This window comes from Balaenoptera musculus, chromosome 4 (assembly GCF_009873245.2).
Source record: "Balaenoptera musculus isolate JJ_BM4_2016_0621 chromosome 4, mBalMus1.pri.v3, whole genome shotgun sequence".
Classification (NCBI taxonomy): Eukaryota; Metazoa; Chordata; class Mammalia; order Artiodactyla; family Balaenopteridae; genus Balaenoptera; species Balaenoptera musculus.
The window spans coordinates 74750791-74767728 of NC_045788.1; the positions used below are offsets into that span (position 1 = coordinate 74750791).

Consider the following 16938-nt stretch of genomic DNA (forward strand, 5'->3'; position numbering starts at 1 on the left):
ATTTTTTTTTTTTACTATAGATTTTCCCCAAAGAAGAGAAAGCCCTAACTAATAAAGCAAGTATTAGACAAATATTAATCAAATGCCTATTACATGTCAGACATCATTCTTGGCATAGTGAACAAGTATTTGGTCAGACTGGCAGTTCTGTTTTACATCATCCATTAATAAACTGCCATTCTGGGTTTTAACAGCACCCTCTCTTGTTTGTTTATTATAGGTCACCTCCTTCCAGAGGACTTTGGATGCAGGAAAACAATTGATTGCTGAGAAGAGATCTCCTGAATTAGTGGTTATGTCAAGGTACTGCTACCTTAATTTTTAAAATATATTTTGTGTGTATCAAAGTTATGCATCCCCATGGTTTAAAAAGTCAATTAGCTTTAACAAAGTTTCTTATTAAAAACAATAGTGTCTCATCCTCCACCTGTCCCCATTTTTCTTCCTCTAGAGGCAGTTTAATATATCACTTCAGTATATTTTGCTGATTATTTAGGTATTTACTTCTATGACTCTAAATATAGTATGTCTTGTATGGTTATTTCTTGATTTTTCAGTTTTAGTTATTATCTGTTGACATCCCACTATAGAAGATAAGATTTTAGTCTCTTTCCTTCCTTTGTCCCCATCACATAACCACTTTTCCCATCCCCTGTCCCCCCAAGAGAATTATATTGTAATCAATATTCAGTGTTTCCATTATTGCAACTATGTCAGTGTTGGTCACAGTTAAACCTCTAGTAAACTATGACTATTTTTCCTTTTTGTGGTAAAATGCATTCTTCAATCTTTTCTGAAAAAGAGTGCATGGGAAATAAGTTGTTTGAGATTTGCATATCTAAAACATGCTTATTCTACATTTATACTTGATTGTTAGTTTTGCTGGGTATAATTCTAGGTTGAAAAAAATTTTGAGGAATTATTCTATTGCCTTCTAACTTCTAGTGTGATTGATGATGTTAACTGTTAATGTTCAAAGCATTATTATTCCTAATCCTTTGCATATGATTCTTATAAAAATATTTAGCTCTCTCCTCACTGAGATTTCTCCCACATTCTTTAGCTCAAATGGACACTTTCTGTAGTTCCGCTGGCCAGAAATAATGGGATTCTGTCAAGAGTTTTAGCCTCTGGCATCCTCATACACTTCCACACAAATGCCCTTGGGGGTAAAAGAGTAAGAGAAAGAAGAAAGGGGAAAAAATAGGACTCTCCCTGCTCTCTTCCTGTCTTTTGGCCATAAAGATGGATTTCTCTTGGAGATTTTGCTCTCTGTGCATGCTGCACAGTTCACTGATTTAACCCACCCTTGGGTTAAAGCTAAGAGATCAGGAGAAAAACAAAAAACCAAAAACCCCTCAAAACAAAAAAACCCAGAAAACTCACTGCCACTGTCCTTGTCTTTTTTCAGGTGTTAACTTCCATCCCCAATCTCTCTGTTACTTACTTTTCAGAATGCTCAGATAGTTGCTATCTGTATTTCATCCACGGATTCTAGTTGTAGTCAGTGGGAGAGAAAGGCTACAATGGGCTTACTCCATCTTGGCCAGCATCAGAGGTTGGCTCATTTTAAAAGCTGGGGACTAAAAAGCTGTTGGAAGCTCTGTGTGTGTGGGTGGAGCCTGTCAACTCGACCTTCAATGTAGGGTGATCTGAACGGACTGTTTTGTCAGGGGAAACTCCAAAGTCAGTATCTTTAAGTCTTTCCTCTTGAGCTGGTCAGATTCCCCAGAGAAAGGCCCTCCTACTTTCTGCCTGGAAGGTGAAGCCCTGGCTGTCCACCTCTGGAGGCCTGGTGGGTAGGACAGCAGGGGTCCTCAGAATCTAGCATTTATATACTCTCACAGTGGCCCTGTTTGGAGTATGGTTCCATTGCCCTCAGCTGGGCTGGTGTCCCTGAGAACAGAGGCACTCTGTTTCACCCTTTCCAGGGGATAAATCTCCAGTCTTTTCCTTGATTGGGAAGGACAATCACACAGCTGCCTGAAGCTGGGGAGGAGGTCTGGAGCCACAACTTCTTCTCACACAAGGTTCAGACAACCCTTCCAATTTTAGCATCTTCTTTACACATATTTCCAGAGGTACTGGATGCTGCCAGCCCCTGAGCCTTCCGGGAATTCTGCTGCAGAAGTTACACTGGCTCTCACTTGACCCCACAACTGACTTGGACTGAGTTTCTCAGGTCTCTCAGTCATTTGTCACTTTCACCTCTTTTTCTGCTTCTAATACTTGCTATCTCTTCTTCCAATGTCCTCATCTTTACGTGCCTGCTTAAAAAAAATCCTTTACTGTAGATTCAGTGAAGTCTCAGGAGGGAATGAAAATGGATGCCTGTGTCCAACCTGCCATCCTTATCTGGAGGCCTGGTACTGCTACCTTTTTGGATCCTGTACAGGTAACCAGGTAGCATTTCCAAGGGATAAGTCTTTGGCTTCTTTAAGCTGCAATGGTGCCTATGTAGTTTATTTCTGGTTAAGTATGCCATGCTCAAGTGCTCTTTGCTTCTATGGATGGGCTATAGGAGTGAAGTTATTTCTTTTTTGTTTTTTGTAATACTTAATTACTGGAGAGCTTTTTTTAACAAGATAGTCATATAGATCTAGAATTTTAGGTTTAGGTGTGATGGAGAAAGCTGACTCACTTACATATCCCTGGCACAGATATCTTTTATGTATCTCATGTAAGTATCTATATGTTTTATTTCCATTCTGTTAATATATAGCATTTTAAAGGATCTTCTAAAAATATGAAGACTATACTTGGGAGAGAGGGAAAGCTTCAGGTTATTGGAGATGAAATTTAAAAAAAAAACATCAATTGCTTTGAACAGATCAGAAAATTGATTTCCCCTTAAGAAATATCAAAACGTCCATCTCTTCTAGGTAAAACATGCCTTAGCCTATGACTATCAACAGCAAATACATGCCTTGGGGAGGAATTAACCGGTACATCCAGGTGGTGGAACCAATTTCATTTAGAACCAGATGGGGATTTGATTTGCTTATTATTGGGGTCATATGTAGCTTCACAAACTTTAATATCATGGAGCAAACTAGATTTCAACTACTAGAACTTACTTTTGACAAAAGTTGCTATGATGAGAAACAACATATATTAGTAAAACAAGCACAGGCTTAAAGTCAGGTAGCCCAGGGTTTGAATCCTGGTTCTACACGTACTAGTTGTGGGATCTTGAGAAAGTTACTTAACCTCCTGAACCTGAGTTTCCTTTACTGGAAATCTACTCAAACACTACCTCATGGTGTTGTAAGGATTAGCTTAAATAACTTTTGTATACTATCTGCATGGTATCCAGAATACTGCATTACTCGACAAGCTTCATCATCATCATCATCATCATCATCATCATCATCATCATCATCATCATCGCCATGTAAATTTCCACTGGCTTTTTTTTTTTTTTTCTGTTTGGCTACACAAAGAAGATAGGAAAGTAGAGCTAAAGCTGGTTTTTGATGAGAGGAGCTGTAACAAAAGGCAGGGAATTACATTGTTACTCCTGCCTAAGAAATGGGACTAATGAACATTTTTGCTCTCTCCACAACCTCTGTCACAACCATGTAGGAAATTTTACCCTTCATTGAGAGACGTCAATCAGAGATGGAGAGGATGCTAATGGCCCGTTGCTAGTGAGTGCTCTTTTATTTACACATCACAGGAGGGTGGGTGACTTGTAAGATCTACCCACATTCTCTCACCTAGACCTCCTGGAGACCAATACATCACAGGCATGTTAAACCTTCCCATCAACGATTTTGTGAGACAGGTGATACATTATTTTTCACTATTCTGTTAAAAGTCACATTTCTATCCTTTTCATTTTTGAGGACACATTTTTCTAACCAAAAGAGAGAGAGAGAGAGAGAGAGAGAGAGAGAGACCTGTATCCAACAATTAGTGCTTATATATTCTTCTCAAGAACACATGGAACTTCTTATGAAAATTGACCATATACTACTCATAAAGCAAGTCCCAACAAAAATCAAGGAATCAGTATCATATAGACCAAATTCTCCAACCATAAAGCAATTAAATTAGAAATCAGTAGTAAGGAGACAATTTTTAATCTCATACATTTGGAAATTTTATAACAGTTCTACAGTTGGGTCAAAGAAAAGAATCATAGTTGAAGGAAAAATACCTAGAACTGAATAATGAAAATGCCACATATCAGAACTCAGGATTTAGCTAAAATTGTACTTTGAAGAAAAGACTGAGCCTTAAATTCTTATATTAGAAAAGTAGAAAGGCTGAGAACTTCAGTGTAAGCAGTTAGAAAAAGAACCATAGAAAATACACATAAATATGCTAGTTTTTTCTTAGTATAGAGAAAATGCACTTAGTGAAAGAAACACAAAACAAGAAGTCGTTATTATCATGTGATGTTTTTAAGTGTTCATGAATAAAGGAACAGAAAACTGGGTTATTACCTTCCAATTTCATTCAGCTCCGTATAAGCTGAATCGAAATTTTCCTTCCAAGAAATGGTGGCACCATCAGCAGCAGCATCTTTGGAAGAGAAAGAATCCATTTATAATATTGAGAAAGCCGTATAAGAATAACGAAAAGGTTAACAGAAAAGCTCCAGCATCACCCCCGAAGCAATTCTCATGACTAAATATGGAATCTTAACTCAGTGGGAAAATGCCACAATTCTCTGAAATGTTATCTTAAAAAAATATTATCCAAGGGGAAACTGACATGACAGAGTCAGACTCCCTGTACCATCTCCATAAACCAAGGGAAAACTCCGAACAATCAGAAATGTAACTTCTGGATGTTGTCAAATAGAAATCTGCTAGAAGAAATTAAAAGGGAGAAAGGAAAACACTTTGAAAGGCCTAGAAAAGCCAGTGAGAATCAGGGCTGTAGGGAGGTTGCAGCAGAGAGGAAAGGGGAAGAGTTATACAGCCAAGGAGAAAAGGAAAGGAACGTGCTCAAAACATTCTAAAAACTGCTTTCTCACCCCTTTGTTCTCAGCATTAATGAGCTTATCTGGTGTATTGAGTGATTTAGCCTAACCCAAAATCTTCGGTGGTATTACCTTGTATGATGCATTAATTCCCTGGCAATGATTTACCACACACACACACACACACACACACACACACATACAAGCACGCACACCAATATCTATCTGTGTTGACTGCTGGGGAGCAAGGCTCACAAAAAGAAGCAAAACAGCAGCAGTCATCCCTGGGCAGGATTTAGGCAGTGGCCTGGGAGCAGAGTAGTCAAGGCTGCAGCATGTCTCTTTTGACCCCGGTCACCTCAGGCTGCCCAGAGCACAGCCGGGCTGAGCCTGGACATGGCTTACCCATATTGAGTTCTCAGGAAATAGAGAACCGGGGCCAAGGTTTCCCAGTGAGTCACAGGCCCCTGGGAGCAGAGCTGAGCCGGGCTGGCAGCGGGGAGAGGCCTGGGGAGCATTTCCGGAGCTAACCACGGGGGCGGGGCTGCAGCCTGGGGCCCTAGAGGGTCCACAGCTCCTCTTGAGACTCCAGGATGCCCTTAACCCAAAGACGCACATTCACTGTCTTTTAACCACAGTGACCTCCTCTCACTGCCCCAACATACGCAGTCCACTGCCCTGCACTGCCCAAAACCTTGCTATTTGGAGATGTCTTTAGGTTAACAAGTTTCCTCTTACCAAATGTCCCAGGGGCCAAGGTGGTTTGATGAGATAATGAATAGGGGGACCACGTTTGTAAAATACTCATGTGCAGCTAGTTAAATGCATATCTTAGTTATTCAACACATCTACGTAAAAACATATCCATGTTGAAACAAGACATTCTGGGAGGGTTGGGGGTGGAGAAACTACTGAATACTCATTTTGACTCAAATCCTTCAGGCAGGTTGCTTTCCTCTCCCCGTTTTAAATTGGTGAGTGGGGCTGAGGTACACTTAGGCCGGCAGGGTTTCCCAGGGAAGAGGTGGCTCGGTGTTCCCGTCTCAGAAGAGGGTCGGTAGCATCCATGTGACTCACGGCCCCTGCCTGCCCCTCTTGGTTCCTGGAGACACACACAGGTGCCCGGGAACCTGGCAGGCCCAGGGTAGACATGGGTGGCGGCTCTAACTTGAGCCCTGTACTTTACGGAAACACTCTTCGTGAGGCCTCTGAAATGCTACTTGGCAGAAGCCGACAAGCAAATCCAGGTCACCTCTAGCTCAGTGGCCTATTGACACTGCCAGTGGGCAGTGACATGCCAGTGGGCAGCCAGTGCCATTGAGTATGTGACAGTCGGCCAGGTGTCTTGTCTCTGTCGCCTGGGGTACTGGGCATGGCTGGGACTCACCGTATTCTGGAAGTCGCACGAACTCTGAGGGCTCGCTGGGAAGGCTGATCCCCCAGGGGTTACTGGCACTGACTCTGAACTGATAAGGACTCCCAGGACTGAGGTCCTCAATGACAAGGTAAGTGTCCAAGGTCGACGCGACCGACTGCTGCCAGGCCTGGGAACCTAGGGCACAATTTCCAAGGAGAAGGAAAGAGGAAAGGCCAGAGGCACATTGTTTCAAAAACCTTCAGCAAACAAAGAAAGGAAAAGTGACACATTCCATTCAAGGGACAGTTGTGGTCACCGCCTCAGGCCTTGAGAGCCTGTGGGCTAACTGTGGCAGGTTTGGGTTCAATTTCCTAAAAGACTGAACACGTCATGAGAGCGGTGCAAGCCGCTGGCCTGTAGAGTCTGTTCACTTTCAAATGGGCACATGGGAGAGTGAAAAGACATAGAGCATGCAGAATTTACAGAAGCACACATGGCACATTTTTAATAAGGCCAGAAAAGTATATTGTAAATTAATAACAAAGTGAGAGAAAATATGCATTTGGCAATTGAAACAGAAAGGAAATGAACATATATGGAGCATTAGGTACATGTAAAATACTGTGGAAGGAGTCTTCCCATAATTCTCTCATTTAACCTTCTCACTTAAATCCTCAGAAATCCTATGAGGTTGGGAGCATTAATCTCACTTTACAGATAAAGAAACCAAGGCTCAGAATGATTAAATAACTTTCCCGAGAGAACTTAGTTCATCTTATGAACTATGACCTGAATAATGCTAAGGGAAATACAGGCTTGGGGAGACATGTCTCTCAGCTCAGCATCGATCGATACCTTTGTGCTGTGTTGAGAGACACAGTGAACAGCTAAAGAAAGAGGCAAACATAAATAGCTTTATAACTGCAGAGGGCCTGTTTAAGAGAAGCAAGAAGGGTTAAAATAAGAAGAGTAACAGAGAGTAAAACAGAGGATTCTGGTTCCAGGTGCAAACAGTTGCTTTCAATTCAGGTGTGTGACTCATCACACGGTTCAGAGAGGTGTTATTAACAATTAGAGCTACCTGGCAGCTTCTCATTTCAACTAATTCTTCTTGATAATAGTTGCTTCTAACTGCTAAGGAAATGTATGCACTCTTAGCATGTAAATGTAACAAATTTAAAAACTGAACAATTTGAAAAGTCATCATATATATATAGTGGTCTCTAAAGTTTGTCTGGGGGTAAAGTTGGCAGGTGGAGGTGGGGTAGAGCTCTGCTTTTGCCACCTTAGTTACTTCTCTGGGAGAAAGATCACAGATTAGCAAACTAGAGACCTGGGTTCTCGTGCCAGCTCTCCCTCTTATGAACCCCAGCCTCGTGTTTCTTAACTTTCTTTAAGCTTTAGCCTCCTCATCTGTAAAATGGGCCCAGTGGTCCCTGTCTGGGTGATCGGGCTGGTTAAGTAGAGAAGTGCACGTGAAGGTACTTTGCAACCTTCCATGAGTCATTATCATCCTGGCAAAAAACCCTGCTCGGTGTTTGAGATCAAAGGTGGCTGTAGCCCCGCACTGAGGCCTTTGTGCTGAGTTGGGAGACACGAGAAGGAATAGCTGATGAAAGGCATAGAGGCACATGGTTTTATGACTCTGAAGGCCCTCCTTAAGAGAAAGAGAAGATAGAAAAAGAAGAGCAGGGGGAGACGGCGCACCTTCCTCTCTGTACTCCACAGTGTAACCAGAAATAGTGCAGTTTCCCGTGCTGGATGGGGGCAGCCAGCGGAGAATCACGGAGGTGCAGCTTCTCTCCTGGGCGATGGGGCGGTTAGGGGCCGCCGGAACACCTGTGGGGACAGAAATGAGGGTCAAATGCTACTTCTGCAGAACTTGGCATTTTACACCAAGGCTGAAAGTCACCTAGGGAATGTTGACACCTAACCTGTGTCTCAAATGTTTCCTATGACCTTCTCCACCGAGTGGCACACCTTTCCCTAGGCCCGAGGGAGAGCTGGGAGATATACCTTGTTGTCAGAAGTTCTTCCTCGGACTAAATGCTGCACCCTGGAGAGAAAGCTTGGTCAGAGAACTAGGCTCGAGGAGGTGTACAGTAGGGCACGGACCGCTCTTATCAAAGATTCATTCTGTTCCCATTTGCTGGAACTATGCTTTGGAACTTTCACAATGTACCTCTTCCTTCCCAGGCCTCAGGGATCCCTTGGAATGTCCAGTTAAAATGTTTGACTAACACAAATTCATAGAGACAGAAGGTAGAATGGTGGTTGCCAGGAGCCGGGGGTGGGGAGGAATGGAGAGTCGTTGTTTAATGGGTGCAGAGTTTCAGCTTTGCAAGATGAAAAGAGTTCCAGAGATGGATTACACAACAGTGTGAATGTACTTGACACTACTGAACTGTACACCTGAAATTGGTTAAGATGGTAAATTTTATGTTATGTGTATTTTACCAGAATTAGAAAATGAATATTAAAAAGAAAGCACAAAAAATGTTTGACTGTCAAAGAGACTGTACCTTGCACTTTAACAGTAGCAGACGTTGATGTGGTGCCGTGGTCATTTGCTGCTATGCAGGTATAAATACCGCTGTCTTGGGGCATCAGATTGCAGATTTTCAGGGTGATTTCCCCGGAATCACTAGGGACACGAATAGGATGCCCTTCAGACTCCAGTAATGAGACAAGTGACTATAAAAGTATACGGGGTGCTGAGCTGAGTCCTTAGAACCAAGGTCTAGTCCCTGTTCTGTTACCTTCCTACACACTTGGGTGAGCACCTTGCCTCTCCATCTCCCCAATGCCATACAGAGGAAGAAAATTCTTGCCATGCCCATCTCTCAAGTTGGTTGTAAATGAGGCTTAGTAGAGGAGTAAAATGGGATAAGAATCAGAATGTGGTTTGAAATATATCAAGTCCTATGCAAATACTGGTCCCCAATATTACTAGTGTCATTGCCACCTAGCAACTTGGTCCTAAAACATTTTCAGTCCACAGTCAATAACAAGTGGTACAAGAAAATGGAAAGAGAATGAAATGTTCAAGTATTTCACATTCTACATGTGGGACCCTCAAAATAATTAAGTGACTTAAGCAAAGGCAAAAGGACTAACTTTCCCAGTAGTCCCAGCCTGGGGTCCAGGACATCAAGGGGAAGAACTGCTCTGAAAGGGTTAAATGCAGAGGTCACAGTCAGCCCCACTCCCTTCCCACTGGTCACGACAAAACCTGGTGATCTTCATGAGCCTCACCATGCACTGACTCTCACGCTAAGCTCCCTGGGTCCACTGATATTTCAGGACCTGGCCGGGGAGTCTCTGCTGGGAACACCATTTCACATGCAAAAACATTAAGTTAAAGGATGAAGTGTCTTGATCCTAGCTGTTTCTTCCATAAATGTTTCTTAAGCATCTAGGGCTTGTTACGGCTTTCCTCTGTAAGCAGTACTGTGCAAGAAAGTTCTTAATTAGCCGCAATAAATACTAACAGAATAATTGGGAGGCAGTCAACCAAATTTGTTAAATAGTCTTTGTGAGAAGCATGCTTGTGGCTGGATTTTCTGTTTTCTATTGCACACTTTGGAGTAAGTCATTTTTTTTTCTTCTAGGAAAATTGTTCTTTAGTTAATGAAGGAATTGAGTATACCACTGTTTCACAAGATTCCGAGGGGCACAAAGGTTCTGTGCTAGGATAGGCTCCAGGGCAGCTCTTCTCTTGAGAGACCAAGTAACCAGAACAGGAGCTACATGTCAGACCTAGCCTCCGGGTACCGCACTGAGGTGCTGGGGTTGCTGACGTGGGGACGTTAGCTTACCAGGAGGAGACGGTGTACGTAGCTGAGCTGTTGTCAGTGTCAAGGATGTTCTGGTCTGGACCCTTCCAGGTGATGGTGGGCTTTGGCCGCCCACAGACTTTGCACTGCAGTGTCACTGTGTCCCCAAGCAAGCAGGTCACATCCACTAAGGGCACAAGGAATTCTGGCGCCACTGTGGTCAAATCAACATCGACATAAATTTGCATCATTCAGAACAGACAGAATAAAACAGCTATTTTATAACACAGCCCTCTCATTCCCCACCCATGTTGTGTAACGATTCAAATAACCTTCAGCTTAACTCTGTAGAGTCACCTGTGTCCCGTGAAAAAGTATTTTTAAAGTAATAAGTGTTTATTTTAGATTAAATTAGGAAATGTAGATTAAAAAAGAGAAGAAAAAAGCTCCATGGTGACATCACACAGGGGTTACTGTGAACAGTCTGGTATATATCCTTTTGGACTTTATATAAACACATATTTTCTTACAAAAAGTGGATCCCATTACACACATTACAAGGTGTGGTCTTTTTCACCCTAACAGTGTATCCTAAACATTTTCCTTGTCCGTAAGTAGAGAACTGTATCACCGTTGTTTAAAGGTGCTACCTCAGTGCTGGATTTGCCATAATTTATTTAGCCAATCGCCACGTACTCAATTCTGCCACTTTTTAACTCACCTTCTTGGATGAAATTTGGATTTAAGATCTGAAAAACACAAAGAAACAGAAAATTGCTTAAATCCTAAGCTACTAAAAGAGAATGGGAGACTTCTATCCTAGTGAGTAAAAAGCAAGTACAGTTTGGGGCGAGAAGCGAGGAGCCCAGCTCCTGTGGCTCGTGACTGCATCACTATTGCAGTAACAACAAGGGCACCTGGTTTACTTTCCCATCTGCTCTGACTGTTTACATTCCCTCTGGGCAGCCCGGGCCGCAGGCAGGTTTACTGTGACTGCAGAGCTGGGCTGGCCACAGCCGGCCTCGTTACCCTCCGTCCCCTCGCTTGCTCTTGCTCCCTGCCATGTGCATAAAAACCCATTCTCCCCCACCTCAACGTGCACTCCAGCATCGTGATGGCACTGATTCCTCCCAGCATCGGGAATTTCCAAAAACAGAGCAACTGACATCTACAGAGCAACTGACATCTACTAAACTGGAAGAGTCCTGGACGTTAACCAGCCCAGTGGTTTCCTTCCAGCAGCTAAATGCAGAGCTTGTCTGGTTGAAGGGGGAAGAGGGGAGTCCCAGCTGTCCATCCTGCCCCCCTGAACGGCTCCTGTAGCCCAGGCCTCCACAGGGCAACTTGAAAAGCACTGCACAGCCCTCTTGGCTGCATGGTTGAGGAAGCAGAGACTTGGGCTGCCCTAGTGACCTATCTGGTCACGTGGCTGGTTGGCAGAGGCCGTGCTGGAGCCCCCCTGCACACTACAGTGTCTGCTTTGTGACCCCATGGATCTTACAGTCGACTGGCCATTACCCCTTCTTGAGAAGATGTTGCCTTGGTTTTTCTCCTATCTTTTGTATTACCTCTAATCCTACAGTCTGGGTCATAAAGCTGGGTGGGGTGAACAAAATCTGGGCTTCCCAGTAGGAGAGGCTGGGGCCTACCTCTTTTGCTTAATGTGATTTTATCCTCGTTTTTAAAAACTTACTATCATCACTTTCCTTCACTGTAGCATGGTGATAACTAATACCTAGTACAAAGTGTTATCATGAAGATTAAATGAAATATTGTGTGTCACACAATGCTTGACAAATAACAAGTATTCAATGACTGTTTAAATAAAGATTATCTAATTCTAATCATCTCCCTTCTGCTAAGAGGCCTATTGTTGCAGGGGCTTATCTCTAATAGTTTATCTTGCAAAATTCTTCTTCCCTCCATAATGAAGCTAGGAGGCTCATGTGCCTTGCAAATCGTCTGTTGGGGCAGTCACACTTATCTCCCCAGTTTACCCAAGTCATAGGTGAACTTGGCTTCTGTGTGGTTTTACCTGACACAGGCATCCATACGAGCCCTTTGGAGAAAGATATCATTTCCTCCTCTGAGTTCCCCTCTGCAAACCGATTGCCTGCACCTACCACCCAGGTTTTTCACGAAGCAGGCTGCAGAAAACTCTTGCAACGCCAGGTCCCGGGGCTGAGCGTCTCAAGACTCTGACCATCACGGTGCCCTATACTAGTCTTCAAAGGCCACTCACACCACTGCCCGGCCTGCTTTTAAATCAACGGTTCTCAATCCTTGACCCAGGTGGCTTTAAAAGCACACACAAAAACCCAGTGCCTGGGCCTCATGCCTAGAAATTCTGTTTTATTGGTGTGAAGTGGGGTTGGGATCAGCAGTTTTAAAAGCTGCCTCAGGTGAATCAACATGCAGCCTGTTGAGCAAAGCTGCTGAAAGTTCCCCTCCATCCAAGGGAACTGATCTCAGATAAACGACCTTCCTGCCCCTGAGTCTTTTCTGGGGGTGGGTGTGGAGGACGCATGGGGCATTTGGTAAAAGCGACTGCTTTTCCCACACCTTAGAAACCACCTCTATGTGAAGAGGCCCTGGGCCGTGGTAGGCAGAGACGTGTAAAGAGTTGCTCCAGTTGAAAAATTAACTAAACTACCAGTACACATGGTGGGCAGTCCAGCATCACTTGTAGGGGGTGCTAAGGAGGCCATAAATTGGTCCACCTGACTTAGGTGAGGCGGGAGAATGACATCGAACCAGTCATTTCACAGTCAAAGAAAAGGAAACTAGGAATATTTCCTAAATGTTAATAGTGGTTTTCTCAGGGTGATGAGATGAAGGGTGGCCGTCCACCCATTCAAAAAACGTTGCTTCTTCAGGCTGGTGTGAGATTTTGTGGATACAGAGATGCTAAGACATAGGCCCTGACCTCAGGATTTATAAAACATCTGCACATTGGTGATTTTTTTTTCTTTTTCTTCTTACCTGGGCTTTCCAAATATTCTGCAGTCAGTATGTCTCACTTTTGTAACATTTTTTTTTTAAGGAAAAAATGGTTCACTTAAGAGCTATTAGACCATAAGTTCTTCAAAAACAGGAACCATTTGTTATTCATCTTTGTACCTCAGGCCTCTAGCCCCCGGTCTGCCACGTAATGCGCATTTAATACGTGTTGGTTGAATGAGTATTTGACCTATGTCCACATTTCAGTTCTCCAACGAATTTAGGACTGATTCATACATAGAATCTGGAAGTGGGACCAAAAGATCTATAACATAATTACTCCTGGGTATAATACTATTTGAATAGAGTCTATTTTCAAACACAATGGAATGCAAACGTTTTGGAAAATGATTAAAAAACAATAAAATCCACGGCCTCTGAGAGAAGAGGGTCTTAAGAGTGTGGGTTGCAGGAGGGACCGTAAACTCTGGCAGCAGACAGAGTACGTAGTATCCAGACCCTAAGCCGACATACTCCCTTGCCTTGAACAACATTCCCAAGCACCTGAGGCCTCGGTTTTATCTGTAAACTGGGGACAATAATGCCCACCTGGAAAGTTGTTTGACTGAAGGGCTCAATCTATTTCACGAAGATTTACTGAGTTTCACGAACTCAGTTCGTGAATGGTTCGGTCATGGTTTCACGAACCATTTACCTTGGTTAGGTGGTGGTGGCCTGCCCTCACTGGGCCAATGGTCTAGTGGGAAAGATGGAATTAAATGGCCCACAGGGTCCAGGAGGGAGCCTGGCTGATGGCAATAGCCAGCCTCCAGGGAACACGGAGCACTGCCCTCTCCCTCGTCCTACCCCCACCCAATCATAAGGACTCCAGGGTGAAAAAGATTCGGGAATGCTGCCAGCTTTGTTCGATGGCCTGTATTTCCCATCGTGATGGGAATCCACAAGGGAGCAAGACATCGAGTCCATGCCAGGAGACACAGAGAGGAGAAAGATGACAAATGGAAGAGACAAATGGCGGTTTCCTACGTTATAAAAATTTAAGTGGGGTTTCGTAAACCTGCACTGTGGCAGTACTTTTATAAACATCCCAAACGGCTGCTTAGAGAATTTCTTACCTTATTCCTCTTTCTCGTCACAACCCCAACCGTGTTAAGTATACCGTTAAACACAGGCACCGTTTAGAAAGAAAATCTTCCTAGCTTCCGTGTAGACCTTAGTGGGGACTTTGGAGAGAAAGGCTGCTAATACGGCTTAACTGCAGCTTCTCTCTCTGGAGGCGGCTTGTGGAAGGCACCCGTCTTCACGCCGCTGCCTCTTGGCTGGCCTAGGTGTTGCTGACAATGGTAATACCACCACTGATTTGTTTAACCTCGCATGGCCTGCATAAACTACTCACAAACTCCTTCACTTGCCCCTCCAAAGCCCTGGGAAGAGATGCCGAGCAGCTGTTACTTATTCCCATTTCCAGAGGAGACAGGGAAGTAAGTGCAGCCTTACGGAGACAGTGACGGGGGACTGGCCCCCAGAGCTCTTCCCACCTCAGTGCTCAGTGCAGAGGCAAGGTCTGGGGAAAAGCATCGCGAGACTTTGTCATCGATGTCAAAGGCCTGCCTGCTGACCTTTAATCTCCATCCTTGCTCTACATCTCATCTCTACCCAGTCCTCCTCTGCAAACTCCTCCAGCAAGGACCAAGAGCCTGGAAAAAGTCCATACCAATGTTTTTCTGTGACTCTGGATTATGCCCATAGGACATTCTTCCCTCGTTTTTTCTCTTTCTGTTTTGAAGCAAATCAGAGTATGGACTGGAGAAGAGTCATGCCAACCTTCTCACACTGTATCTTGTATTTGCCTACGGCTCCCTATGGACTACAAGGCCCATGCAGGCAAGGGCCATGTTTCATTTCATTGTCATTGCCTCAGAGCCTAGCGTAATACCTAGCACATAAGTGCTCCGTTGATATTTGTTAAATCAATGAAAATGTGAAATGGTGGGGTCCTAATTTGGGGGAGGAGAGTTGAGAAAATGCCTTGCTGTGAACTTGGAGTGTTTCCCGATTTCCATTAACCTGGAACTTGACTTGTTCTGGAATCTCACTGGTCAGTCAGGGTCTGAGATTTAGCCAGCAGTGATCTTCCTCTCCTCTCTGCTCTTCCAGAGGCCGCTCCCTATGGCTCTGATCACGTGCCGCCATCTATCAACACATCTTCCCTGCATGTTAATTGCCCCACCAGACTTGTGAATCCTTCAAAGATAGTAACCTGTTCATCTGTTTTATGTACCGTTTGTCATGTTGCTTAACATAGCACCTTGCACATAGCAAAGATCAAGTAAAATTTGTTAAATCAAGTTAACTGAGGCCACTCAATGAGTAGACTAGAATTTAGGTCTCCTGACCACCTTGTCTTATGATCACCGGTGGTGTGGGCAGGGACCTGAGGCATCAGTCTGGGACCCAGAGGGTTAATCATAAGATGCACCTATTTCTTAAACCCTAACATTTTCCTTCCTTAGAAACAGTCTGGGGGCCATGTAAAGTGGTGGCTGGGCAGGAGGAGAGATCTGGAATCTAAAATGGAAGTGGCCGTGGAGGGAAGAAGACATTTACATAAAATGCACGCTCTCCCTCTGGGAGACCCAAGTACAGGAGGAGGAGGAGGCTGGTACAGGCCGGGTAGGAAAGAACTGCTGGGAAGCCTGGTTTTATTTGAACAGCAGAGGGCGGCAGGCGGTAGTGCGTCCTCCTAGAACCACCGCGACGCGGTCCATCAGCAACCCAATTTCTTCCTTCCGGAGAGAATTCCATTCGTTTTCTTGATTTTTCTTCAAAACGGCAGGGCAGTGAGGTAACAGGAAAGAATCACAGGCGAAATCAACCAGCAATGAATAACACGCTGAGCTTTGAGGAAATCTGGAGTCTATTTTTCTTGCCATTCAGTGTCTAAGATTCTGACTTCAAGACCTGAGAGTGAGGGTGAAGTCCCATCTGCCTAGAAAAGCAGGTGTCAACTGACTCCAGAAGAAAAATACCTGTTTTTTTCTAAATCCCTCATCACCTGTCACAAAACACAGTTCAAAACTACATATCGAGAGCGCTGAGGGAATAAAAATGGTCAAACGAAACTCAAATGTCCTGAACTCAACTCAGAGCTACCTTGAATAAAACAACATTTCTGTCTTCTGCCTCTTCTTTCTATTCTCTTTATGCTTGTTTCATATGAATCTGTGTTCAGAGGAGGAAGGAAAGGGATTTTAGATGATGAGATTTGGCAATAAAATGAACAGATACCAGAAAAACACTTTCTAAAAATTGAGGTATGATTTCTGGTTTGGAGGTTTAACCCTTCATGTTTCCAATCTGGCGAAACCAGACACGATTTTCTAATTTTTTAGAAAACATTTCTCTAAAAATTTAGAAAATATTCCTACCTCTGCTCATCTCTTAAGAGGACATAAATTGCAGTTAAAAAAAATACATAAATGCAGCACAATCCTGAACAGCAATAGAATTCTCTCTTTGAACTAGTTCTGTACCTCCCAAGTATTTTCATTATCATTTAGCTCTAAGTATTTTTCTTCAACCATTTTGTTCTTTGACCCCATTGCAATAGCATTGTTTTAAAATTTACAAATGTATGAGGTTTAAAAAAAATTATCTTCTTGCTGATTTCTAACTTAATTGCATTGTGGTTGGAGAATTTGGTCTATACAATACTGATTCCTTGATTTTCGATGGGTTTTGCTTTATGAGTAGTACATGGTCAAATTTCATAAAAAGTTCCATGTGTTCCTGGGAAGAACGTATAAGCACTAATTGCTGCATAGAGCTATGAATGTCCATGTGTGGAGCACATTGTTTCACGGGAACTTCTAGTCCAAACCCCTCTCCTATTCCTCCTCGGTGTTTTGCTT

The 16938-nt window shown here is 43.6% G+C and overlaps 1 protein-coding gene across 2 annotated transcripts in view; it reads right to left on the minus strand.

The window, feature by feature from the left end:
* KALRN (kalirin RhoGEF kinase) overlaps window positions 1-16938 on the minus strand; it is a 655634-nt gene that overhangs the window by 7093 nt on the left and 631603 nt on the right. For both annotated transcript variants that reach the window (XM_036850143.1, XM_036850145.1), the window contains 6 exons: window positions 10788-10815; window positions 10109-10280; window positions 8813-8934; window positions 7998-8129; window positions 6321-6485; window positions 4452-4530 (listed from right to left, as the gene is read on the minus strand). In XM_036850143.1, the coding sequence (XP_036706038.1) occupies window positions 4452-4530; window positions 6321-6485; window positions 7998-8129; window positions 8813-8934; window positions 10109-10280; window positions 10788-10815 (698 nt within the window). The remainder of the gene's footprint in view (window positions 1-4451; window positions 4531-6320; window positions 6486-7997; window positions 8130-8812; window positions 8935-10108; window positions 10281-10787; window positions 10816-16938) is intronic.